We start from the raw sequence: 22,952 nt of genomic DNA on the forward strand, positions 1-22,952 counted from the left end.
GCAGAAAAGCCTCTTATCTCGAATCCGTTAGCTGACGAGTGTCTTGGCCAAAACATTTTTGAAGCTTCATGCTGGCTGGCTCTGACGGCTTCCGCAATGTGAGATCAGGTATGCGGCTGCTTATGGGACACCGATATGTCTCACCACCACCTGCTTGCTCGTCCACAGGCAGAGACGCGTGTGGCATCCCAGCGAAATATTTGTCGCGCCTACTCCGTCACGAAGAACTTCTCAATAAACCGGGAAACAACGCGAAGACTTGTCAAAACACGACATCTGGATTTCAGGAAGCCGCATTGCAGACATCTGTACATGGCAAGCTCTGTACCATCACGCCTTCCGGATTCAGAGAGGCTCAATCACTCGCAAGCTTCAACTTTGCTCAGGTCTACAGCTGTCCACACCAAACCAACCTCAAGATTGCCTCTCAGCTTCCTACGTCCTGTCCATAGACATACCAAAGGCTTTCCGTATTGCTCCCTACTACAATTTGATCCACGCGGACATTCGAAAATCCATCGTCATCAACAGCAAGCATGTGCAGCAACACTGCGACAGCTACGCCCAACGACAGGTCAGCTCCCGGCGCACTCAGCAACAAGCCTGTTACGGTCGCTCGTCCGCCTGCCTACAGGCGCGATTCACAGGCCGAGTTGGCAACAAGCCAACTGCCCGTCCCAACTCACCCGCCAAACACCCCGAGACTGCCTTCAGATGACAATCTCCGCTCTGCAGTAGCCGGTGTGACGAGAGAAAGTGATCCGAAAGCAAAGTGCGTGGACCGTAGTTCCCATTCCCCTGAAGTGAATTCAACTTCTCCACTTCTCCAATCCCAACTTTGGCATACCGGCCTACACAATGACTAGCGTTGACAAAACCTCCAGTCCACCGGTCTCCTCCGGCACCTCAACCGCCATCGTCGAGTTACTCGCTGGCCAGACTGGGAAGCCCTTCAGAGTACACCGGGACCTCCTAATAAACAAATCTCCCTACTTCCGCACGCTCCTCTCAGCCCCATCATCCTCATCCACCAGCCCGAAAGCCTCGTTCCCGGACCTGGACGAGTTCGCATTTGCGCTCTTCGTGCGCTGGCTGTACGGCGCAACGCTGCGCGGGCCTTCAGACTACGCCAGCATGCAGCACTACCTCTGCCTGTACGTCCTTGCGCGCCGCTTCCGCATCGAGCGCCTGCAGAACGACGTTGTCGATCTCGTCAGGGCGTACTACCGTGCGGGAAATATGACGGCGCCCGCGCATCGGCTGGAATACCTGTACGACGCGACTGCCACTATTCCTGCCACTGGCACGCCCGGCACTGTGAGCGGTGGGGCGGACGCACCGCCTTCCTACACGACAGCGGCGGTAGAGACCTTGCAGGCTAGTGTCAACGTCAAGAACAACAGTAACCAAATGCGGCGCTTCCTGGTCGCTACCGCAGCATACCGCTACCTGTGCGAGCGCGAACCACGCCTCAGCGACGCGATGCGCGGCGTCATTTCCCGAGGTGGTGACCTGGCTGTTGATTTCGCAGAGGCCATGGCCGCGTTGCATCAAAATCAGGTCAGCGATGCCAGGAAGGGAAGTGATTGCGCTTTTCATGAGCACAAGGAGACGCCGGTCTGTCGGGCCAGAATTGCAGAGGCGTTTGAATGAGCTGGGAGGGCGTTTGGTGGAGGGAAAGGGGGGAAAAGCGTTTGGAGGGGTTTTCGACTTGACATTGGTAAGTTGAGCTCACATCAGATTGACTGAAATCCCTAGATTCGTTTTTGGGAGGTTGGCTACAGGTTACCTATATTGCTATGCGTCAATATCTTGCCGACTTTTCGCCCTATCGAAACGCCTTTTTGATATTCATGTCATGTCTTGTCGCTGGTGCTGGTGCCAGGTCACGTCCCATGCTGTCCCACAAAGCCATTTTCAAGCACCACGATGAGATCGTCGAGTCTGGAGTCATGTTAGCGTTCAGTGAGCGCGGGTCAGAGTCATCATCCACGAGGTCAACTCTCCCAAGTCCAGAACAAAAGGGGGGAGCATACCTCCGGATCACCAAATCCGTCTCCTCCCTCCTCGCCAGATGCATGTTGCTCTCGTTGAGCAGCAATACCGTCGCCGCGCCTGCTCTCCGGCCCGCCATCATATCGTCCAGGCTGTCACCCACCATGATGAGACTCGGTGCCGAACCCACAATGCCCGCGCCCGCCGCCGCCGCCGCCGCGCTCTCAAAGTCCGTCCCAGCCTCCGGCGGCGTGAGAGGCGACGGGGGCACAACAGCCTGGGCATCAAGCGGCGGCGGCATACCCGCAGCAGGAGCAACAGACGGCTCTAAACAGCCCCACTTCTTCGCAATCTGCAGAATTCCCGCGGGACTAGGCTTCGGCGGGCGAAAGTCGCGGGTAACAATGGGATCGAAGCTGTGACCGGGCAGGAACTTTTCAAGCAGGTGCAGGACGGGGGCGTCGAAGTTACGCGTGCAGATGGCCTTGCGCAGCATGCGCGACTCGAGGTAGTCCATCAGCGGCACGAGGCCTGGCTGCGGCGTTTGCACGGCCATGGCGCGCCGTTCGATGGCTTGAATCAGGCTAAAGGCCGCCGGTTGTTGGGCGGGAGGCAGCGCGTAGATGTGGTCGAGGATGTCGACTTGTGGGGGGATGGCGAGAGCGGCTCTGGTTGTTGGGTCGGTGGTTAGATGGAGGGTTGGTGACGTGTTGGTGGGTGGAAGTGGTATATCAAGAGACGATAGCCAACGCCTCGACGAACAGATCTTTCTTTTTGGCAACGAAAGAGTTTGATGTAGGATTAGAGGAAAAAGACAAGACCTACCTCATCTCCGTAAACATGTAGTTCTGCGGCTCACCTAGGGGGCACACATGGCACATCAGCGCAATCCTTGCACGAACCCAGTCGCCCGCTGATCATCACCTAAACCAAACCTCTACCCTAATCGGAACAGCAGCAGACCCTGCTAAGAAAGAACCTCACATCATCCCATCCGATACCATCCGTCCCTTGCTAGATTCAATCCACACGCAGAGAACAAAGAAATGGAAATGATCAATACTCACACAGCGTCCCGTCGACATCAAAAACCACGCCCCGCACCCACCGCACGTTCTCCTGCCCCACCAGCCGCCTCGCCTTGGCCGGGTCCAGTGGGGCAAAGCGACGAGAGACGGCTCCGATGCCGTTGCCGCCGCTCGCGATGCCCATTGCGGCGGGACTTGGTGCGGCCGCGGCGGCGGACGAGGCGGGACTGGCAGCGGCGCCACTGCCGCTGGGGGAGGGAGCGGCCATGTCGTTGCTAGAGGCAGCAGACGTCTCGCAGGTTGTCGTTGCTTCGGGGGACGGGATGGCGGAGCTCTTGCTGTGGATTGTTGCGGAACTGGAGTCCCTCAACGACGTGAGAAGGCTTCTTCGGGGCGTAGAAGAATGGCCAAGAAGAGAGTGGGAGGAGAGAAGAGTGGACGATGCGGGTCTCGAGTGACGATGAAATGTTCGGGCCAGATTCGGCCGGCTGCTGAGCAACGAATGGGTGGTGGTGGTTTTGTGACTGAGTCCCCTGTAGACGCAGCCGCCACGTGCCGCCGCCGCCGCCGCCGCAGAGGAGCGGAAGAGCCGGGGTGAGCTAGCAGGACGGTGGAGGGGAGGGGGATATGGAGCGGATACGGGGTCTGGTGCCGTCGTGTATGCCGGTGCTGTAGTGGAGGAGGAGGAGAAAAGGGCACGGCGAGATAAGCGTGACGATGGCGTGAGAAACGAGAAGGTGGAGGAATAAAAATATGGTGAAGACGGACACAAAGAAGTAAAGCGACGGCGGGAAAGAAGCATTAGTAAAGGATTAAAGAAGACGTCGTTCGTCGGCACTTGCAGCTACCGAAAGACGAATACGCGGTGGTTAGTCAGAGAGAGGGAAGCGGTGACAGCAACTGGAGGCTGTCTTTGCGTAGCTCAGGTGCTTCAGGTATCTTGGGCAGTGGCTTGTAAAAGCTAGGGTGGGGTGATGGCCGCTGGAGGAGTCGGGAAGACGTTAGCCAGATCAAGAGGCATCAAGGTTAAGGTGAGTTTGGAAAGCAGCGGGAGCGTGGCCTGCATGGGTCTGTCGCGTGGACTGACGGGGATACGGCTGCTCAGAGTCGCTGCCGAGAAATTGCCGTCCTCTGCGTGGGCATCAAAGTCGATCTGCCGTGCCCCCCATCGTCCATGACGTCCGAGCCATGTGATTGATTCATGTAGACACCATCTTCTGGAAAAGTCACAATTTCATTCTGAGCCTATGAAACTATAGGGTGGAGAAGGACTTGTAGCCGCAGGAAGAGGAGAAAGGAAAACTTCAGCCGAAGGTGCAAAAGCCCGTGTTGTGGACCGCAGAATAAGGGGAAAATGACCTCGTGCACCGAACCCCACGCCCGGTTTCCAGTATCCGTCACCATTCCCAGCCGTAAAGACATCCATCCAAAAGAGTGTGTGGCAGCCTGCTCCCAGTACTCCTTGGCGAAAGGCTGATTTGCATGTAGGGAGTGAAAGCCGCCCCTCCCGAGTATCCAAGCGCCGTTCCATTGGGGGTCAATTGAAAAACAAAAAGCAGATGCAGCAACGCTGCCTGATGATGATGGCTGAATGTCATCAACGTGTAGGTACGCATGTTGTGCTCACGTCGAGGTTTAATGCGCTTCGAGCCGCATTTTACCAGTCGTTTGCTCAGGCAAATTCCTCGTCGCTGGCGTCCAGCACGTCATATTCTTCGTCAGTCAAGAAGCCGTCATCGCTAGAAATGTCGACTGTCTCAGCGTCTTCGAAAATCTCCGTCTCCGCCTCCGCCTCGGAAGCCGCGACGGTCGCCTTGTCCGACTTGGCAGACTGGTTGCTTGACGCAGCCTCGTGAGAGCTCGACTCGGGCGACTCCTTCTCCAAAGTCGGGAAGACCATGCGGCTGTTTTCAGCTGCCGGCTCGGTCTTGAGCTCGACAGGCTTCTCAATCTTTGGCTCCTCCTTGACCGGGCTGTCAGAAATCTCGGACTCGGGAGCATCCTCAACAGTGGGCTTGAGGCTCTTTCTGCTCGCCTCGAAGGTTGCATCGTTGCCCGACATCGCCAACTCGAGACGCTCAGCGGCCTCACGCTCCAGACGGCGCTCCCTGATCAGTTGCGTCGACCTGCGGATCAGCTCTCTGCGGCGCGAGTTGCGGTCGCTGTCGCTCAATTCCGGAACCTGGCGACGTTCGCGCAGTTCCTTGAGACGATGCAGAGTACGCTCGCTATCAGATGATTGGGGCGACTCGACAGGAACAGTGGCAGGTTTCATGACATTGATGTGGCACCAAAGGCGGTGTCCAAAAGGACTTCCATCGGGAGCCTTGACCCGCCAGTATGAAATGGCAACACCTTCGCGAGCAGGCGCCTTCATCAGGACACTGAACGAGACCTCTGAGCCGGGCTCGACAGGATTGTTGATGACGTTGCTCTCGACAGCCTCGATAATGTTGTGCGTGTTGGAAGAGGTCTCGTTGTCAACGTTGAGCATGTTGTCACCTCCAACGTAGCGAACAGAGCATCCAGCCGGCCAAGTATTGGGGCCAGGGTTACGCAAAGTCCACACTTGGAGGAACTTGCAGTTGGCAGGAAGTTGAGTGCCGTCGCAGATGGTGTCACGGATAAAGTGAGCGTTGAGCGCATCAGGGGGCCCGTACTGGTGCTTGGGCGCCTTCGAGGCGACGCTGACGTTCTTGAGGACCTCTGCAAGCTTGGACCGACGGTCAACAGGCTCTACAAGCAGATCCTTGATCTTGATCTTGTCCGTCGCGGCCTTGGATGCCGCTTCTTCGGAGGTGGTGGGCTTGAGGTCGACGACAGTGCGGATTTGTGTCGAGGCATTGTTGGATGCTGGGCGTTGGCGCTCTGCAGACTCAGGCCTGCTCAACGGCGCATCTCCCAAGGTGGGCATGGGCTTGCCCCATTTGTCCTCACCAGCAGTCGTCACATGGACCTTGCGAACTGGGGTCTTGAACTTGATGAGCGGGTGAGTTCGGTTGTGGCGGTTGCCGGGCGCCGCCTCGCAGCTGGCGCAGAAGTCGAGGTCGTCACAGACGGCACACTTGTAGCGGACTCCCTCGATGTACGTCTGGTCCTTGTTCTTGCACAGCGGGCCATCACAATAGATACCAAAGTGGCGGACGGCAAATGTGCGAGGCTCGGGAAGAGGCTCGTAGATGGGCACGAAACGGTGCGTGGCATGCGTCGTGTTGGCGTTCTTGATGCATTTGCCGCAGTAGTCCCAGTCGGGGCAGTTGAGACACTTGTGACGGACGCCATAGATGAACTCCTCGCATCCGTCGCAGACCGCCGAATGGCGGACGTTGCGGCCAGCAGCGCAAAGGAACTTGGCCAGAGGGCCAACGGTGGGCCCATCAATCACAGGCTCAAAGGCGTGGCCTGGATGGTGACCGTGCTGGGTGCCAACATGGCAAGACAGGCAGAGGTCGTAATCCTCGCACTCGGTGCAGTGGACAAAGTTGGGGTCGGGAAGTTCTGAAGTACATCCTGTTAGGCGGGTCATCGGCTTCCGTGGGCAGTACGTACCTTTGACGCAGCAGTTGCAAGTGCGCGTGGGAGTGTAGGGAATTTCCACCGTGGGCTTTGCTTCCCCAAAAGTCGCCCTGTCGATGGCGTCTCCCAGGTATGCACCAGGCATTCCCTTGTTTTCTTCGGAGATGGGCTCAGACTTGGCCTCAAATTCCATCTTGAGGTCCTCGGGCTTCGACTTGGGCCCGATCCTTTCAGTCGTGCTGTTGGTGACCTTGCCATTTTGGATAAATCGCTTGACGAGCCAGTGGGCTGATACAGGGCAATGCTCGCCCGCATCCACGCAGCGTTTGCAGAGGTCATAGTCGCCCTCGTCACAGATGCTGCAGTGGAAGTGCTCGTTGGTGATGGGGGAGTCACACTGGTTGCAGTAGACAGACCAGGTTGAGGTGGTAACAGAGGAGCTGTCCTTTTGGTCGATGGCGCTCTGCTGGTTGAGAGCGGTAGCCATGATGCCGTCCAGCTTGGAGAAAAGAGCGGGGATTCCGTCTTCCTTTTTGTCCTCAGGCTTGTTGCCCAGAGATGTCTCTCGAAGCTTCTCGGTCTCGGCGACGAGCTCTCGAGTATCGCGGAGGCCTGGGATTGCGCGCCTGGCAAGGTTGGCCTTGAGCTCATTCAACTCGCGCTCAAAACGCTCCTCGGCTGCCAGCCCGTTAGCGTCGTTGCTTTGAAAGTATGAACAATTTTGGACTCACATGGACGAGGAACAAATGGTTGAGGGACGGGAGCCTCGCTGTTGCGTTCGGCAGCAGACGAAGATGACGGAAGGGAAGTCTTCATGTCAGTCTTGTGAAAAGCCGGCAGTCTAGCGTAGGGGTAGAGCGGAATAGTGCCGGTGTTGTTCTGCTGCTGCGGAGCTAGGCCTGCCACAAGTGCCTGTTCCTTGAGTCGAATTGATTCTGCCCGGGAGGCGAGAGCTGGCATGCCGCGGGTAGGCAGCTCAACGGGCGGCGGCATCGTCCTTTGAGCGATTTCCGGGGTCGAAGGTGAAGACGAAATGTCATCCTCAGTCTTGTCATTGGGGTCGTTGATGACGGTTGCTCGAAGGCGGAGCTTGAGCTTGGCCTTGGCAGCCCGAAAGAGTGTCTTGTATACTTGAGGGTTTTCGGGGTCCAAGGTAATGTAGGCGCCGGCACTATCGGAGAAACGTTCAAACGTGACCTGTTGGTTTGGCGGAATGTTCAAGAGTTGGCGGAGCTGTAGAGAGGTGAGGAGTCAGTGGATGAGGTTCCGAGTGGTCCGCAGAGCGTGACGATAAGCGTGGATTGCGCGACCGAAGCGAGCTCACCTTGGTTGGAAGGACGGCAGCGCCCAGGTCCCTCATAGGAACCTTGAATTTGCGGTTGCTTCCCTGAATAGAGACCTTGATGGTCACGAGCGTATCCATGGTGACGGGGACAGTGGAAGCCATGATGTTGGGAGAGTGAGAGCAGAGCAGAGCAGCGTCGAGTGGTGACGTAGAGACGTGACGTCTTCAGCCTCACCACGGGCCGTGGAGCTGGGGACAGCAACGATGAAGAAGCCGGACGGGCAGAGCGACGATGGACGAGGCCGTGGGCAGAAGAGAAGGAGGTGGAGTGGGGAGGAGAGGAGGCGGAGAGGCGAGGCGAGGCGAGGTGGTAAGGTAAGGTAGTGGAGGTCGGGTGGTTGGCTTGGGTGCGAGGAGAGCGGGAGCCTGGAGCTGTACTAGCCCACGACGAACCGGGCCTAGCGCCGTGAGCTTGTGATACGCGTGCAGAGGCTCAACTCGAGCCAGCGCAAACCGGTGAGCCGACGGCCGAGACTGACTGCGCCGACAGGGAGAGGGGTGTTGGTGATGACTTAGTGATGCGGCGCCGCTGCAGAGCGTCAAGTCTACAGTCAGTCAAGTCAGTACGGGCAGGGCAGGTCGTGGATGCGTTGGTCGAAGCCGGGACCCGCAGCGAGAGGGAGACGCTCCCGTCCGCTCCTTATCAATCCCCAGATAAGCGCCAGGTCCTCCCGTCCGGGTCCGGGTCCGGGTCCGCAATTGTCACCAGTCACGTGAATGGGACCTTAGGTTGCTTCCTCTCCCTCAGGTCCCGTCCGTCGACCTTAACTACATGTACCCACGGACAGGTACGTACGAAGGGAGTGCATACCTACCACCGACATGCATGCGACTATACAGCTGTGTGTTTCTTGTCTTCAACGTATCCAACATTTCCGCCGCACTCCAACACGTCTGCCTTTTTTTCTTACAGTCCAACTCAACACTGCGCTCCCTTTCCCATCACAAAACACCTCACTCCAACACGCCTCGTCAGGTCCCCCTCCCTCTCCCTTGAATGCCACCATCACCAGCTTGGGCGCTAGACCAACCGCTACCACTGGTCCAACCTTGTGCCGACAGTCGCGCCGCCGCGTAGAATCCCTCCCGCCTCTCACGCCTTTCTTGTTGAGCTCCGGCCGCTACAGCTCCGCCATGTCATCTTGATCCTTCTGCGCCGCCTCGTCCGAGTCTGCTGCAGTCGACGGTCGGTATCCCGGCTGGTACCAACTCCAAATGTTCAGCCCGACCTTGGTGCCGGATAGCACGGGTAGTCCGGCGTGCCAAACCTCGTCATACGGGGACCCGTCGTAGCGGAAATTCTCCCAGTAGACGGCGTTTCCTGCCATGGGCTTGAACGTGATGCCCTCGTAGCCTTGATCTTCGCAGTCCAAGAACTCGCACCACTTCTTGTCGGCCGGCATTGTCAGGCGCGGAAAGTTCGTGCCGCCGCCTGTGCAGTTGGCCTCGAGGTAAACCATGAAACTCGAGATGCGCCCGCCCTTGACTATAGATGCAGGTCCGTCGAAATGGTGAACATAGTGTCCGCCTGTGCGGTAGCGCTGGCTCCATAGTTTTTCGATAAACGTATATGGACGCCAGCCTTGAAACTGACGAGCCCGCTCTTCGATGCAGCGCACAATGTCGTCACGCTCCAGCTCAGCCTTTTCAGAAACGCGGACGCTCGGGTCGAGTCTCTCTTCGCTCCCGCTCCACACTGTCGACGGCTTGAATTTGTCCTCGCTGACGGTCCGTCAGCATGCGTTGCCAATCGTGAAATTTGCAGGATCATCACCTGATGTCCACCAGGTGCTTTGCCTCCTGGTGGCTTACGAATGAGGGCATATAAACGACCAAGGGGTCTCGGTTCAAGATGTGCACGTTGTACCCATACTCGGGACAGACGAGGCTTTCATCAGGAATGACGAGGTGGTCGCTGTTGGTAAAGGCGACATCGTCGCCTGCAGATATGGGTCTGCCACCCAAAAAGATGCGTTGCAACGGAGACCCGACCAGGATGTAGCCGACGACAGCAAAAAACACGTATTGTACAATGTTGCCTACGCTCAACCCCATCATTGTCGTGCCGCGTCGGAATAATGGCAAACAAAATGATGTTCAAGCCAGGTCTGCGTTTGAGGTGACAAGACGCTGTGGAACCTGCGGAGCTCGAGCGTTGCTTAGAAAGGGGGCAACCGAGCCGATCTTCCAACCTCGCGCTGTGATGCCCGACATTCTTCCCAACGCTCCAAGCATCTATGGCACACGTGCGGTCGTCTGCATCCGGTGGCCCTTGGTTGCAACATATTTGGGCGACGCACATCTACACGTTTCCTCTGCGCTTCATTCGACGTCGCGACCTGGATTCGACTTGGCGGCAAAATTCATGTGTTGCCGGTTGCGAAAGCATTTGCACTTGCGCTGGCGTCGGAGCATGAGACGCATATTTGAACAACACGAAGATGCCTTTGCTAGGCACCAGGCACTAGAATCCATCGTCTAAATTTGGTCGGGATCCGACTCGAAGACCTCAGCCATCGACGTCGTAACGGCCGGTACGGCAACGGCGTCTGCCAATGACAGAATTGTACGTGCTGTCGAAAAGCAGTCTTCCATGTCAAATCGAGTTCATCGTTCTTTCACACAAGGCCATGCCCGACTCAGTTCCTACCGTTAGTCTCCGTCCATCTACCTGAAGCACCGATACGTTGGCATGGGGTTCGTATCGAACGTCCAAGAGGAAGCCAGCGTAAGAAATCGCGGTTTCTTGGAGTTGCACTTTTCCTGTTACAGTCGCAACCGAGACGCCTTCTTGTCAACGCCTCACAACGCCCCCAAGAATCCATCGCGTCAAAAGTTACAAATAGCCAAGGCTGGCACCCAAGGCTATCTTTTGGCTGCTTACCCAAGATTTTTTTCAATGGCCGAGACAAGCCCCAGCACGTGACTCCAGCATTCTGCCTTATGCCCTAACAACAAGCTGCCGGAAGCCTGTCTTGGGTTGCCGAGCTGCTACAGTATAAACCCCTTTCACGTTGCGGCGTCATCATCTCTCTCTCAACACGTTCGTTCTTTGGCTTGTCAGATGTCTTCTGCGTCTGCTTCCCGCGCGGACTCTTTCTAACATGCTCAGCATTTTTACCTTCATTGTATTACTCCTATCATTCGCTTCAACGTTCGCGCGGGCCGCTTCTTCCAATGACCAAGGGACACTTCAGCAGCAGCAGAAATCTTCGTGGCCGGGCTGGAATGGCATACGGTATTGGTTTGCGTTGTAAGTTGCCTGGGCAATCTCTTGGGATCTTTTCTTGACAGTCGACAGCGGCGATTCATACACGACGATCGGATTCAACGTGACCAAAAACCAGCCAAGCCCGAGCAACCCGCTGGGCAATCCGGCCTTTCCGTACGTCCATCCCACCTCTGATTCAGCCCACGATGTATTCTCTGCTGGTGTAGCAAGTTCGACCTGAGGCAGCGACCAAACCAGGCGCCATCCTCGCGCACATGTGTCACTTTCCAAGCCAAACATGAAACGCATTAACCTCGAATCCGTGCTGCGGCAACCGGCAGCAACCTTGGCACAACAGCTGACTTGCAAACAGTGGTCTCACGTCTTCCAAGTAATCCGTCAGCTCCGCGCACCTGACAGGGCCGAAACTGACAAGACCTGTGTGCAGCGGTCCAAACTATGTTGGATATTTGACAACCAAGTACAATGCCTCGCTCATCCAAACGGTTGACCTCGCCTTTTGGGGCGCCACGGTCGACGACTCTCTCATCGCAGCTTACTCGCCCATTGTGAAGTCTATCAAGGAGCAAGTGGCGACCGAATTCTTCCCCTTCTACACTACGCAAACCAAAGGATGGTCAAGCCAAGACACGCTCTTCAGCGTCTTCATTGGAATCAACGACGTAGCCAACTCGTACCGCGTCAAGAACACAAGTGCCTACCCACTCGTCTTTAACGAATACGGAGCACTGGTCGAACAGGTCAGCCAGTCCAAACCCCGCTCCCTCCGTCATCGCCGGCACCATCACTAAATCAATTGTCAGCTCTATGGCGCCGGAGCCCGCAACTTCCTCTTCTTGAATGTGCCGCCAGTGCAGTACTCGCCGACGACCAACTCGCTGGGCAAGTCGAGCGAGAAGCTCGAGGCCGACGCCATCGACGAGTGGAACGACATGGTCACGCAGCTGGCCGACGGGCTGCGCAACAAGCATCCTGACACAGCCGTCTTTAACTTTGACACGTACAGCCTCTTCCGCAAGGTGCAGAAGGACCCGACGAAATTCAAGCAGACGGAAGGTTATAAGAACACGACGGGCTTCTGTCCGCTATACCAAGCGTACGTAGATGGACCCCGGTCTCCTCCTCCCGTGCTTCAGCGTCTATTCCCATCGTTCTTTCTTCTGTTTCCATTGACAGACGGGAGAGTGCGGCGTTTGAGATTGAACTGACAGAGTCTGCTGCAGCGGCACTCCCGCCCAAGACACGCTCATCGCCTCGTGCGAGTACCCCGTCAACCAGTACCTCTGGCTCAACGGCCTACACGTGACGTACCCGATGCACGACCTGCTGGCCGAGCAGCTGGCGACGTCGCTCAGCGCCGTCGCGCCTGGAGCTAAGCCGTGCGTACCCACATCCCCCTCCTTTTCTTTCCTCTCCGCGATTCCTTTCCTTACCTTTCCTACTCTCCTACTCTCTCTCTCATATTCATCTCCTACTCTCCTACTCTCTCTCTCTCTCTCTCTCCCCCTCTCTCCCTCTCTCCTATCTCCTATCTCCACCCCTTTCTCCTATCGTCCAAGTCCGCCAAAAAACCGACAAACTTTCCATTTGTGGTCGAGATCTCTTATCTAAACAAACAACTTTTTTTTTTTTTTAGAAACACGACTGATTTAGGAACTGACACGACCAACACCACCAGTGCGCGCGGGGCCGCCGCGCCGTCCTTGCTGCCGAGCGCCAACCGCCAGACGCTGTCGCTGCTCGCGCTGACCGTCACGTCGCTTATCTTTACGCTGCTACTGTGATCCGGGTTTGCCGTCACGGCGGCTGCGGTGGTATGGGAGAGAGGTGGGCAGAGGAAGCAGGGAGAGGAAGAGGGGCGGGTTGGAGGGTTGGGGAGCGGTTGTGGGAAGCAGAGTCGAAGCAGGCAGGAGGAGAGAAGGCGAGAGTGGAGGAGCGATCCAGCATATACCACGGCGTTCATTCGGGACCAGCGTTGTTGTTTCTCTTCACCTCTTTTATTTTTCCTCGGCCGCACACACTATCACATGCCACGCGACCTTCTTCCTTACTTTGCAGCAGTCTTTCCGTCCTATCATGCTGCTTACATTCCTCCATCCTACCTACGATGCACTCGGGTGGCTTCGCACAGAAATTGTAGTAGAGTAGAGAAAGAAAGAGGGCTGGAGCTCAAGTGGACAAGGTAGAGAGATGATTCCAATGTCGAATTTGGTGGGTTTAAAGTTGCTAGTGGAACTGTGCACTTCTCTTGAATCTTCCTCGGCGGTGAGGGTAAACCTTGAACGATGGTGACATCGTGATCAATTGAGGCATGAAGCTTGTGTCATCACGTCGATGTTCTCAAAAGGAAAGCAAGGTAGTCCGGGAAAGCGAAACTGGTAGGTGGGATCGTGCTTGCTGTGGTGAGCACTGTCTGCAATCCCTGGTCCAGTGACAGTCTAATGGTATAATGGCTACGAAGTACAATGGTAGAGTGAGGCGCTCACGGCTTCTGGGTCTGGCCAGTGTGGGCGGCGGATCCGCGCTCAAAGTAGGTCCACTGGCCCTCTGCGGGCTTCTCCTCAAGTTCCTCCCACCTGCGATTGTCAGCGGGTTTTATTTTGAAAAAAGAAATGACGTACACTTCGTTCTCAGTCATCACGTCGACGAGCTCCAGCTCGCCAGCTGCCACTTGGATCACTTCCTCAATGAGACCGGCGCCAATCTTGTTCTCGATATCAGACACTCTGGTGGAATGGTCAGCGGCAGCTTCACGATTGGACGCTCGATAGACTCACTGCTCGTGGGTCAAGGAGGGCTCGGGCTCAAACTTGAGCCTCTTCGCGTCCTTGGGCGGGTCCCACAGTCCCTCGAGACCAGAGGGGTCAGTTGGCTTCCAGTTTCGAAGCTCAGTCATGTAGGTGTCGTATTCTTTCTCGAGTTCCGCGCGACTTTGTCCCCAATGTTAGTAGATGACGGCGTTTGGTGGTCAATGCGTATTTACCGCTCTCGCAACTCGGCCAGCTCCGCATCAGATTCCAGGAGCCTGTAAATGTTAGTGACATCAGAACCAGCCCTCCACAGACCATAGACTCACTGTGATGATACTTCTTCATTCTTCCTCTTCAATTCAGATCCCCTCCGGAACTCAGCGTGCGCAATGGCTGTGAGCTGCTCAATGATCTTCTGTCCACGTCGGGCCTCTGGGATTTCCTGGTTTTCGGGCAGCCTTTCTACATCTGGATCCTCCTCCATAACTCCAACCGGCTCCATGTAGAGATACCATTTTCCGTCGGATGTGTATTTGACCTCGACGCCCAGGCGGCTGGCAGTCCGCTCGTTCTCGTCGACTTGTTCCCTCATGCGCTCGGCCCATTCTTTCAACTGGTAGTTGGCAGTGGCCTCGACGACGCTGAGGCGGTGGCGGGTCAAGGCTTCGGCGCTTTGGCGGTAGACAGAAGAGTCGGGGAGCCTCTTGAGCCTGTCGAGCGTAGCGCTGTATAGATAGATGAGGGCCGAGCGCGGGGCGGGGTGAGTTCTGAGGCCAGTGAGGCCAGTAGGGGCGTTTGGCTGCAAGGCGCGGCCAGCCGACGAGACGGCGGCGAGAAGACGAGAGGCAGGCCTCATGATGGACGGAATTGGAGAATTGGAGTGGTGATGTATGTTGACCTGGGGAAAGCTATGGTGTACTAATGCAGTTGCGGAGGCCCTCATTGGCGCTCGCTCGGGCCGATCGCCGGCGCCATCCTCCCCCGTCGATCCCGTCCGCCCCAGACCTGAGCCAGACGGTGTCAGGTCTCCTTTCGCGACAACACCACTGCACCTCGCGTGGCCTACTCTCGCTGCCCGTTTTCCACGCCAGACCCTGCCCGATTCGATGCGCAACTTGGCCCGGATCTGATTTCTCTCCTCTCCGGGCCTCCGCCGCCCTGTCAACGTTGCAAACGCTACCTGGCCCGACCGAGCTTCACCATGCGCCTGCTTACCTCTCTCTTGCCGCTCGCCCTCCTCGCCTCCGCGTACGCGTCGCCGGGCCGAAAGACACCTGAAAAGGTGCTCGATATTGAAGATGAAAAGGCCGTGACCGTATTTAACGACAAGGAAGTCCCGCCGATGACCGAGTTGAGTGGTGGCAGCGTGGACGAAAGCATAGCCCAAGGAAACTGGTACTTGCCCACCTGGCCGCTACTCGCAAAGTGGTACTAACTCACCAGGCTTGTCGAGTTCTTCTCTCCCTACTGCCATCACTGCAAAGCTCTGGCTCCTACATGGCAGACCCTATACGAATTTTACTATACCAGCGACCCTCTGCCTGGAGCCCAGTCAAAGGAGGGGGACTCTCTCAACACCTTTACAAGATACTACGACTTCCACTTTGCCAAAGTCGACTGCGTGGCCTTTAGTGACGCGTGCGCCGCCAAGGACATTCATTCGTTCCCGACCATCATCTTGTTCAAGGACGGCAAGGAAGTCAAGAGGCACGTTGGTGCCGACAAATTGAAATACTTTAGCAACTGGATTGAGGACGCTCTAGAGACTATTCGCCCCGGATCAAGACCCAAGGAGGGTCTCAAACTTCCCGAGGTGGGGGCAAAGGGCGTGGACAGCAACGCGAAGCCCGAAAAGCCAGAGGCCAAGGACAAAGATCCTGCAGCAGGCGCTGCTGCGGCGAGCAAGCACAATGAAATGGCCACCAAAGCTGCCGCTTCCAAGCCTTCCGCAACCGCTACTCAGCCAACGGCCACTCACAACCCGATCGGGACCTCAATACCTCTCACGGCTGAGAGCTTCCAGAAGCTCGTCACCACGACACAAGACCCATGGTTTGTCAAGTTTTACGCCCCTTGGTGTCACCATTGCCAGGCCATGGCTCCCAACTGGGCTGCTATGGCAAGGGAAATGAAGGGCAAACTGAATGTGGGCGAGGTCAACTGCGACATGGAAAAGAGACTGTGCAAAGACGCGCGCGTCAAGGGCTACCCTACACTGTTGTACTTCCGTGGCGGCGAACGAGTCGAGTATGACGGGCTACGCGGAGTGGGTGATCTCATTGCGTACGCAAACAACGCGTACGAGGTTGGCAATGGGGTACCCGACGTGACGGCGGAAGAATTTGAAGAGATGGAAAAGACCGAGGATGTCATTTTCCTCTACGTATATGACCACGCTACTACTACTGAAGACTTTGCTGCCCTGGAGCGCTTGACGCTCAGCTTGATCGGCCACGCGAGGCTGGTCAAGAGCAACGACCCAAAGCTTGCGGAGCGCTACAAGATCTCAACTTGGCCGCGTCTGCTGGTGAGTAGAGATGGCAAGCCAAGCTACTACAGCCACATTGCTCCGCGGGACATGCGCGACTTTCGCCAAATCTTGGGCTGGATGAAGACCGTATGGCTTCCGATTGTCCCGGAGTTGACCTCGTCCAACGCTCGCGAAGTCATGGATGGCAAGCTGGTGGTTTTGGGCATCCTCAACCGAGAGCACGCGGATGAGTTTGAGATTGCAAAGCGGGAGATCAAGAACGCCGCCCTCGAGTGGATCGACAAGCAAACGCAGCAGTTCAAGCTTGAACGCCAAGAGCTCCGCGATGCCAAACAACTCCGAATCGAAGAAGCAGAGGACCGCAACGACCAAAGGGCACTTCGAGCGGCCAAGAGCATCCGCATCAACATGGATGAGATTGAGCGGAAAGAAGTTGCTTTTGCGTGGGTCGATGGCGTGTTTTGGGAGAGGTGGCTCCGAACAACGTACGGCATAGACGTCAAGGATGGCGAAAAGGTGGTGATTAACGATGAAGACGTGAGTTTTTTCCCAACACAACCAATCCTTAATCCTCGCTGACAAAACGCAGAACCACCGCTACTGGGATCAAACCTCGACTGGAAATCCGATTGTCCCCTCGCGCACCTCGATTTTGGAGACCCTTTCCAAGGTCACGCGCGATCCTCCGGCGCTTCGGCCCAAGTCGACTATTGGCACCGTTTCGACCTTTTTCTTCAACATCAAGCAGTTCCTCACAGGTCATCCTTTCCTCTCCGTCGGCATCATAATCGGCGTCGCTATCGCCGCTACGTGGCTCGGACGGAGCCGAAACCGCAGAGCGATGCTCAACGCCAGGGCTGGGTTCTTCCAGCTACCTCTGACAAACGAAAAGGAGGGCATGATGGGAGGCGTTGACGGAAGCGGAAAGACGGATTGAGACGGCGATTTCGGGAAACATTATGTTTGGGGCTGCGCCGCAACATCTGATCATTTTCATCTTTCTTCCTTTTGCGGGTAGGGTATGATGGGGATGGCGTCAACGTGCTACATGAGAGCCGGGATGCAAGCGTTTTGGCGTTTTTCTTTCCCCCTTTTTCTTCTCTGCTCAGGCATGCTGTTGTTTAACCGGGGCAGTAGGATTCCTGTTTCGAGACATCGAGGAAGAATTGAAGAGTAACATGGAGAATAACTGAGCAAGTCGCATTTCCCTGTCAGCATCTTCTTCACCTGTCTGCCCGCTCGACCTTGGTGAGGACGCAGAAAAACAGCGGTCCCCACCGTCCCTCGCCCACGTCCGGCACCGCGATGCGCCCGTAGTCGGTCTCCTCGGCCCACAGCTCCAACCGCGTCTCAACACGCTCCCACGCCTCGCGTTGCGCGGCCCCTCCTCCGACTCTCTCCCCCTTCTGTCCCATCTCTACCCGCACATCCCACCCCCTGACCCAGACGCGCCCCTTCCGCCTCTCCTTCTCCAACGTTTCCTTGACGCGCTCCACCACGCCGTCATTCTCGCCGCGCTCCACCGAGCACGTCGAATACAGCACGCGGCCGCCGGTCCTCACAGCACGCAGCGCCGTGACCAGCAACCCGGCCTGCGTCTTCTGCAGCGCGCGGCTGGCGCCGACTCGCCAGCGCGCCATGTCGTCGGCGACGCGGCCGGCGGCGGCGGCGCGCGCGTGCGCCTGGATGATGTGCCGCTCGCTGCTGCAGGGGGCGTCGAGCAGCACGCGGTCGTAGCGGGCGGCGCCGTGGGGCAGCGCGGCGAGGAAGCGCGGGGTGACGCTGGCGTCGAGCGTGAAGGTCTGCACGGCTTTGGCGGGCGGCGCGAAGAGCGTTCTCGGGAGGTAGCAGCGAAGGTTGCCGAGGAGGCGTTTGGCGCGCGCGGGGTCGGGTTCGTTGGTGTGGAGGCAGCCGCCTGGCGGGTTGTCCCCGGACGGGTTGGTTGTTGTCGGTGTTGTCGGTTGCTGCTGACGATGCTGGTCGTGGTGCAGGTTGGCGAAGATGATTTGGGATAGGGCGACACTCTTGCCGCCGGGCGCGGAGCACAGGTCGAGCACCTTGTCGCCGGGCCGCACGTCGAGCATGTGGGCGGCGAGGGCCGACGCGGCGTCCATGTTCCAGTGCGTCAGGAGCTGCTGTGACGACTGCGGTGGTGAGTGGACAGTCGTGGGCTTGGGTGGTGGGAAGGTCAGATGCTTCTCTGCTTGTTTTGCCTTTCCCTTCCCCTTTTCATCTCCGTCTCTCTCCCCTCGTGGTCGCAAGCACCCGCTCATACAGCACGATTCTCGGCCTCTCACTCTCACTCTCCCCCTCGTCTTCGTCTTCGTCGCGAACTGCCGGCAGCTCAGTCACTCGCAACTCGTCCTCCGGGACCTCGGCCACCAGCGCCCTCTCCACGTCTGCGCGCGGCACGAATTGGTTCACCAGCGCCGCGTACCGGGTGGGCTTGGTGAGTGCTGGATACAGCGAGTCGTGCCAGCGTTGGTGGCCCCAGCCGTTTGCCGGGCTTGCGTAGTGCGTGTGGAAGGCGGCGATGGTGGCGTCGAGCTGCTTGCACTCGGCCTTGGTGGGCATGTTTCGATTGCCGGCCTGGGGATTCTTCTTGCCTTGGTCGGTTGGTTTCGCTATTCGTAGAAGATAGGAAGAGGATGGTTTCTGTTGTGCGAGAGGGAGGCGCAAGTTCTCATCGATGCTGTTGCTCCTCCCCCTCTTTCTGTTCTTTTTCTCACACTTTTTCAAAAAAAATTAAATTTTTTCGCCTTCTCTCTTTCTTGACAGTCGAATCTCTTCCTGCGACTCGATTCAGTTTCCAACCAACTCAGCCCTTTCTCTTATCAGTCCAGGGGCCCGCTCGACCACAACCGTTGCTGGATATAGTTCTAACGAGGTGTGACGTCGGCACGTCGCAAACGGGTCGACGTCTGGTGTTGACCCAAGCCGCGGGATGTGATTGGACAACGAACCGAGCCAGCGTCCAACATCAGGCAACCAAGCCCAAACAGGCAATAATGCTGCGAAATGCTCAACAATCTCCAATGCGGCTCGAATCTGATGTCCCTGCCTTGTTATCAGTCGATGATCGCGTTACTGCCTCGTGATGGGGGACAGCACACTCGCGCCAAAGATAACGCACGGCGTCTATTTAGAGTCCGCGTCCGGCTCGCTGTACGGCTGCCGCTTTGAGTAGTCTTGTGGCAGACGTCGGATCTGCAACTCTATCGCTCGGGAAACAAGCTTGCTTTCGCCGTTCCCAGCCAGCCGGGCGCGCTCGATAAATAAACGTCAACGTCACTGTTTTGGAGCTCGGTCCGGGTCTGAGACGGTGCTCGGGTTTTTGGGAAGACGCTGGAGTTTGCTCAACGCGAGGAGACGTTTCTTGTGTTTGTTGGCTGAGAGGGGGGTGGAGAATTGGAAGTGAATGTTGCGCGGTTGGAGAAAACGTTTGCTTCTTTTTGGTGCTCGGGCAAGTGCGAGCACAATGTCGGTCTGCGTCCCCCCAAAATAGTCCTACAGAGTAAGTCGACCGCAATCTAGCCCAATCCAATCCTATCCAGTCCAGTCTAGTCGCAAAACCCCACCACCTCAGTCCCATCATTCTCATCGTCCTCATCAGTATGACCCCTGACCACCATCACCCCTTCCCCCTTGCCTATCCCCCCTTCTCCAAGCACTGTTAGACAAAATGAAATTCAGCCTCCATCTCAAAAGCCCTACACCTCCGCGCCATCCTTCTTCACCATCTCAAACTCCCTGCTATCGGACGCGGCGCGCCAAGTCGACGCCTCGGACAACGGGCGCTGCTGCGCTTTTTCCGAATCGACGACGTCGGCGTTGACGACGCGGTAGTTGAAGCAGTAGCCGGGGTGCCAGGCGGTCAGGACGACGACGGCGAGGGCGCAGAGACTGTGCACACAAGGAATCAGTTTCCGCTGCTCAATCTTCTCTGGAGGGGAAGAAGGAAGCATGAACAGGGGAGGAAAGCGGAAATAAGGGGCAAACCGACTGACCTCGGATCCAAAATAATGAAACTAATCTCATCCTGCATGATAGGATTCCCCCACCCGCCCGCCATCTCCACAATCCGATAAATACACCTAAACATGATGGCCCAAAACGCGATGAACAGCGCCGCCAGGAACCCGCGGAACTTGCGCGACCCGCGCAGCGCGCGCGTCTTGTCGTTCATGGCGGCCGCGTCGGCGCAGCGCCACACGCGCCACGCAAACTCGATGGACAGGATGGCGAAGATGGCGAGCGTGAAGACTTGGAAGGAGAGACCCGCCATCATGATGTTGTTGCCCGTGTCCAGCATGTCTTTGTCCGACGAGTCGGCGGTGGCCGCCATGCCGCCGCCTGCGGCTTGCAGGACGAGCGAGACGAAGTCGCAGGGGATGAAGATCCAGGTGTACCAGGCGGGTGGGATGCGCGAGAGGGAGGGCGAGTAGGCGAGGACGCTGGGGCGTGGTGTTAGTTGGATTACGATTTGGGTGGTGGGTGGGTGTGTGGTGTTGCAGTGAGGGAGTGGATGATTCAGGGGGTAATGCATGGCCAACAAGGGGGTATTGAAGAGCAGGGGGGGCAAAACTCACAGATGCTTTAGCATCAAATAAAGGCCCGCCGACAGGAACGCCGGCGCAATCGTCAACAGCACAATCTGCAGGTTGAACCCGGACTGGCTGAACGGGTCGTGGTGCAGCATCAGCCGGCCCGGGTAGCCGCCCGCCTCGCACAGGCAGCCTAGTATCATGGCCACGCTGAAGAACCAGGTTCGGTATCGCAGGGCCTGTAATAGGTGCACTGCTGCCGCGGCGCCGAAGAGCGAGATGAAGAAGATGGAGCAGAAGATGTTGGGCCGGTAGCCCAGGGTCGATGCGGAGATCGGACATGTGGAGACGGTGCAGTTGTCTGACATTTTGGCGTGGGTTTCGGAGTTTGGTGGTGTTGGTGTCCGTGGTGGTGGTTCAGGGGACAGCTGCTGCGTTGGAGTCTTGAGGTGGTCGAGATGTAGGCGGACGGGGAGGAAGGGGTATCTTTGTAGACAGGCGCCGCGCGCGGGTGTAGAGGAAGAATGTCGACAACTTCGCAACCAGATTCTGGACAGTCTAATACAACAAAGCAAAAGATGCCAGGACAAAACAAAAAAGACTTGGAAGCAGGATGAGGTGAGCGCAGAGACTTGGCTCGCAGGCAGTTTATATCCCGTTTCCGCGGACCGCCCGCGGAGCGGCTGTCCAGGGGTGAGTCAAGCCGAACAACAAGAAAAACAAGCAAAACGGGCTGTGCGGGCACAGAGTGGGTACGATGCTGCTCGTTTCGAGATCCTTGATGTCGGTCGGTCGTGTTGTGTCCCTGGCGGTCCGTCCGGCAGCCAGGCGCGCGAACTCGCGGCTGCGGCGTGATCCACGTCGCAGAGAGGCTTAGGATGGGAAGACGAGCGAACGAATGCCCAAGAAGGAAATGGTGACGCGGGAGGTCGGGGTGCCGCAGTCGTTTGGTCGTCCTTGGTGGGATTTGTGGGGAGAGGTTTGCATGTCAAGGACGCCCCCATCAGGCAGAAGGAAAAAGGCTGCGGCTGTTTTTTCTTTGAAGGGAGCTAATCAATGACGCGCAGCACAGTCGAAAGCGACTTGTGGGCGGTAAAGAATCACATCATGATTGAGTGATTCGTTCAAACTCGGTTCGATTGCTGTGCTGTGGCTCTTTTCCCTACACCCTCCAACTCCTCTCAGATTCGTCTCCGGGCAGTCTAGCGGACGTGGACAGAATCCGAGAAATTCCGTGTAGTATGCAGGAAAATGACAGAAAAGCACGAAAGAAACTTGGCGAAGCTTGTGGCGAGCAGTGTTGAACTAATCACCTCTTGTTTGGGCCCTCATCGGGCTATTTTGAGGTCAGGCAGACCAATTGGCAACGCAGTTTTCTGGAAGCCTACGTGAGAGTCTCAAAGGCTAGTTTCGTGGTGTTCGAGGCCGAATAGCCCCGGCTGGGGACCAGTGGGTCGCTAAGAATCATGACAGCCGCGAGAGAAGACGTCTGTCTCGTACAGCAAGTCGTTCTAGGACAGCAGCCAAGACCGCCGCGCCGCTCCAAGTAAGCATAAGGTACAAAAAAGATAGAGCACGTCAGCCGCTCTCCAACTTACCAATCTCCTCTCTTCAGCTGCTGCCTTGCCGTGGTAGTCTCGCAGAGTAAGTGGGCAGACGGGAACGGGGACGTGGACGAGGCGCATGCTGACCTGACACTGCAATCCTCCTGCGCCCAGGCAACCCCGGCCAATCAGCCAGCACCAAAGCAGTGTTTCGTCGGCCGTGTAGGCACGCCAGTCGGCGTGGAGTCCTTTGCCCGTGCCCGTTCCCGTGCCCGTTCGCGACGTTGCTACCCGATCGGGAAGTGGCGCGGCGGGTGCGTCAAACCTCACGGCACCCACCTCACCCACCGAGCTCCTATCTCGTCGCCGTCTGAGCGTCCGGCTATGACAGGAAACAGGCGCAGAAAAACGGTTCGCGCGCGCCCGCTGGCCCGCCCGTCCGCCCGCTTGCTGCGCGTCATTGATGCTGCGCGACGTGTTCCTGGCGCGTGGGTAAGCTTGCGGCGC

General features: G+C 57.2%; 9 protein-coding genes across 9 annotated transcripts; 3 read left to right on the forward strand and 6 right to left on the reverse strand.

Moving 5' to 3' along the window:
- Positions 1-858: 858 nt before the first annotated feature.
- J3D65DRAFT_664565 (uncharacterized protein) lies at positions 859-1,653 on the forward strand (the record flags this gene model as incomplete). The annotated part of the gene is made up of 1 exon (XM_066802749.1): positions 859-1,653. One exon carries the CDS (start codon positions 859-861, stop codon positions 1,651-1,653), a length of 795 nt encoding a protein of 264 aa, XP_066658437.1.
- Positions 1,654-1,742: 89 nt separating this feature from the next.
- Positions 1,743-4,069, reverse strand: J3D65DRAFT_612767 (HAD-like domain-containing protein). Its single transcript, XM_066799052.1, has 4 exons — positions 3,063-4,069; positions 2,821-2,854; positions 2,037-2,663; positions 1,743-1,944 (listed from the first exon to the last, which is right to left on the reverse strand). Exons 1-4 carry the CDS (start codon positions 3,823-3,825, stop codon positions 1,887-1,889), a joined length of 1,482 nt encoding a protein of 493 aa, XP_066658438.1. The 5' UTR covers positions 3,826-4,069; the 3' UTR covers positions 1,743-1,886.
- A 626-nt stretch (positions 4,070-4,695) lies between these two features.
- On the reverse strand, positions 4,696-7,986 carry J3D65DRAFT_547966 (uncharacterized protein; the record flags this gene model as incomplete). Its single annotated transcript, XM_066796878.1, has 6 exons — positions 4,696-6,521; positions 6,573-6,649; positions 6,716-7,038; positions 7,257-7,421; positions 7,521-7,772; positions 7,864-7,986. 6 exons carry the CDS (start codon positions 7,984-7,986, stop codon positions 4,696-4,698), a joined length of 2,766 nt encoding a protein of 921 aa, XP_066658439.1.
- Positions 7,987-8,943: 957 nt separating this feature from the next.
- Positions 8,944-10,055, reverse strand: J3D65DRAFT_202780 (uncharacterized protein). The gene is made up of 2 exons (XM_066794425.1): positions 9,659-10,055; positions 8,944-9,606 (listed from the first exon to the last, which is right to left on the reverse strand). The coding sequence occupies exons 1-2, from the start codon at positions 9,940-9,942 to the stop codon at positions 9,006-9,008; spliced, it is 885 nt and encodes a 294-aa protein (XP_066658440.1). The 5' UTR covers positions 9,943-10,055; the 3' UTR covers positions 8,944-9,005.
- Positions 10,056-10,722: 667 nt separating this feature from the next.
- Positions 10,723-12,830, forward strand: J3D65DRAFT_202774 (uncharacterized protein). Its single transcript, XM_066794424.1, has 6 exons — positions 10,723-11,137; positions 11,186-11,269; positions 11,469-11,486; positions 11,544-11,856; positions 11,920-12,212; positions 12,340-12,830. The coding sequence occupies exons 1-6, from the start codon at positions 10,989-10,991 to the stop codon at positions 12,725-12,727; spliced, it is 1,245 nt and encodes a 414-aa protein (XP_066658441.1). The 5' UTR covers positions 10,723-10,988; the 3' UTR covers positions 12,728-12,830.
- A 331-nt stretch (positions 12,831-13,161) lies between these two features.
- J3D65DRAFT_612782 (ETC complex I subunit conserved region-domain-containing protein) lies at positions 13,162-14,778 on the reverse strand. The gene is made up of 5 exons (XM_066799053.1): positions 14,193-14,778; positions 14,100-14,141; positions 13,894-14,046; positions 13,738-13,842; positions 13,162-13,692 (listed from the first exon to the last, which is right to left on the reverse strand). The coding sequence occupies exons 1-5, from the start codon at positions 14,720-14,722 to the stop codon at positions 13,599-13,601; spliced, it is 924 nt and encodes a 307-aa protein (XP_066658442.1). The 5' UTR covers positions 14,723-14,778; the 3' UTR covers positions 13,162-13,598.
- A 111-nt stretch (positions 14,779-14,889) lies between these two features.
- J3D65DRAFT_565363 (putative disulfide isomerase) lies at positions 14,890-17,567 on the forward strand. The gene is made up of 3 exons (XM_066797596.1): positions 14,890-15,261; positions 15,310-16,894; positions 16,947-17,567. The coding sequence occupies exons 1-3, from the start codon at positions 15,068-15,070 to the stop codon at positions 17,292-17,294; spliced, it is 2,127 nt and encodes a 708-aa protein (XP_066658443.1). The 5' UTR covers positions 14,890-15,067; the 3' UTR covers positions 17,295-17,567.
- On the reverse strand, positions 17,568-19,245 carry J3D65DRAFT_655538 (S-adenosyl-L-methionine-dependent methyltransferase). The gene is made up of 2 exons (XM_066802494.1): positions 18,655-19,245; positions 17,568-18,605 (listed from the first exon to the last, which is right to left on the reverse strand). Exons 1-2 carry the CDS (start codon positions 18,929-18,931, stop codon positions 17,581-17,583), a joined length of 1,302 nt encoding a protein of 433 aa, XP_066658444.1. The 5' UTR covers positions 18,932-19,245; the 3' UTR covers positions 17,568-17,580.
- Positions 19,246-19,921: 676 nt separating this feature from the next.
- J3D65DRAFT_202812 (RTA1 like protein-domain-containing protein) lies at positions 19,922-21,434 on the reverse strand. The gene is made up of 3 exons (XM_066794426.1): positions 20,947-21,434; positions 20,365-20,811; positions 19,922-20,260 (listed from the first exon to the last, which is right to left on the reverse strand). The coding sequence occupies exons 1-3, from the start codon at positions 21,267-21,269 to the stop codon at positions 20,068-20,070; spliced, it is 963 nt and encodes a 320-aa protein (XP_066658445.1). The 5' UTR covers positions 21,270-21,434; the 3' UTR covers positions 19,922-20,067.
- Positions 21,435-22,952: the final 1,518 nt, after the last annotated feature.

The sequence above is a fragment of the Phyllosticta citribraziliensis genome, assembly GCF_038025025.1.
Source record: "Phyllosticta citribraziliensis strain CPC 17464 chromosome Unknown J3D65scaffold_2, whole genome shotgun sequence".
In the NCBI taxonomy this organism is placed as follows: domain Eukaryota; kingdom Fungi; phylum Ascomycota; class Dothideomycetes; order Botryosphaeriales; family Phyllostictaceae; genus Phyllosticta; species Phyllosticta citribraziliensis.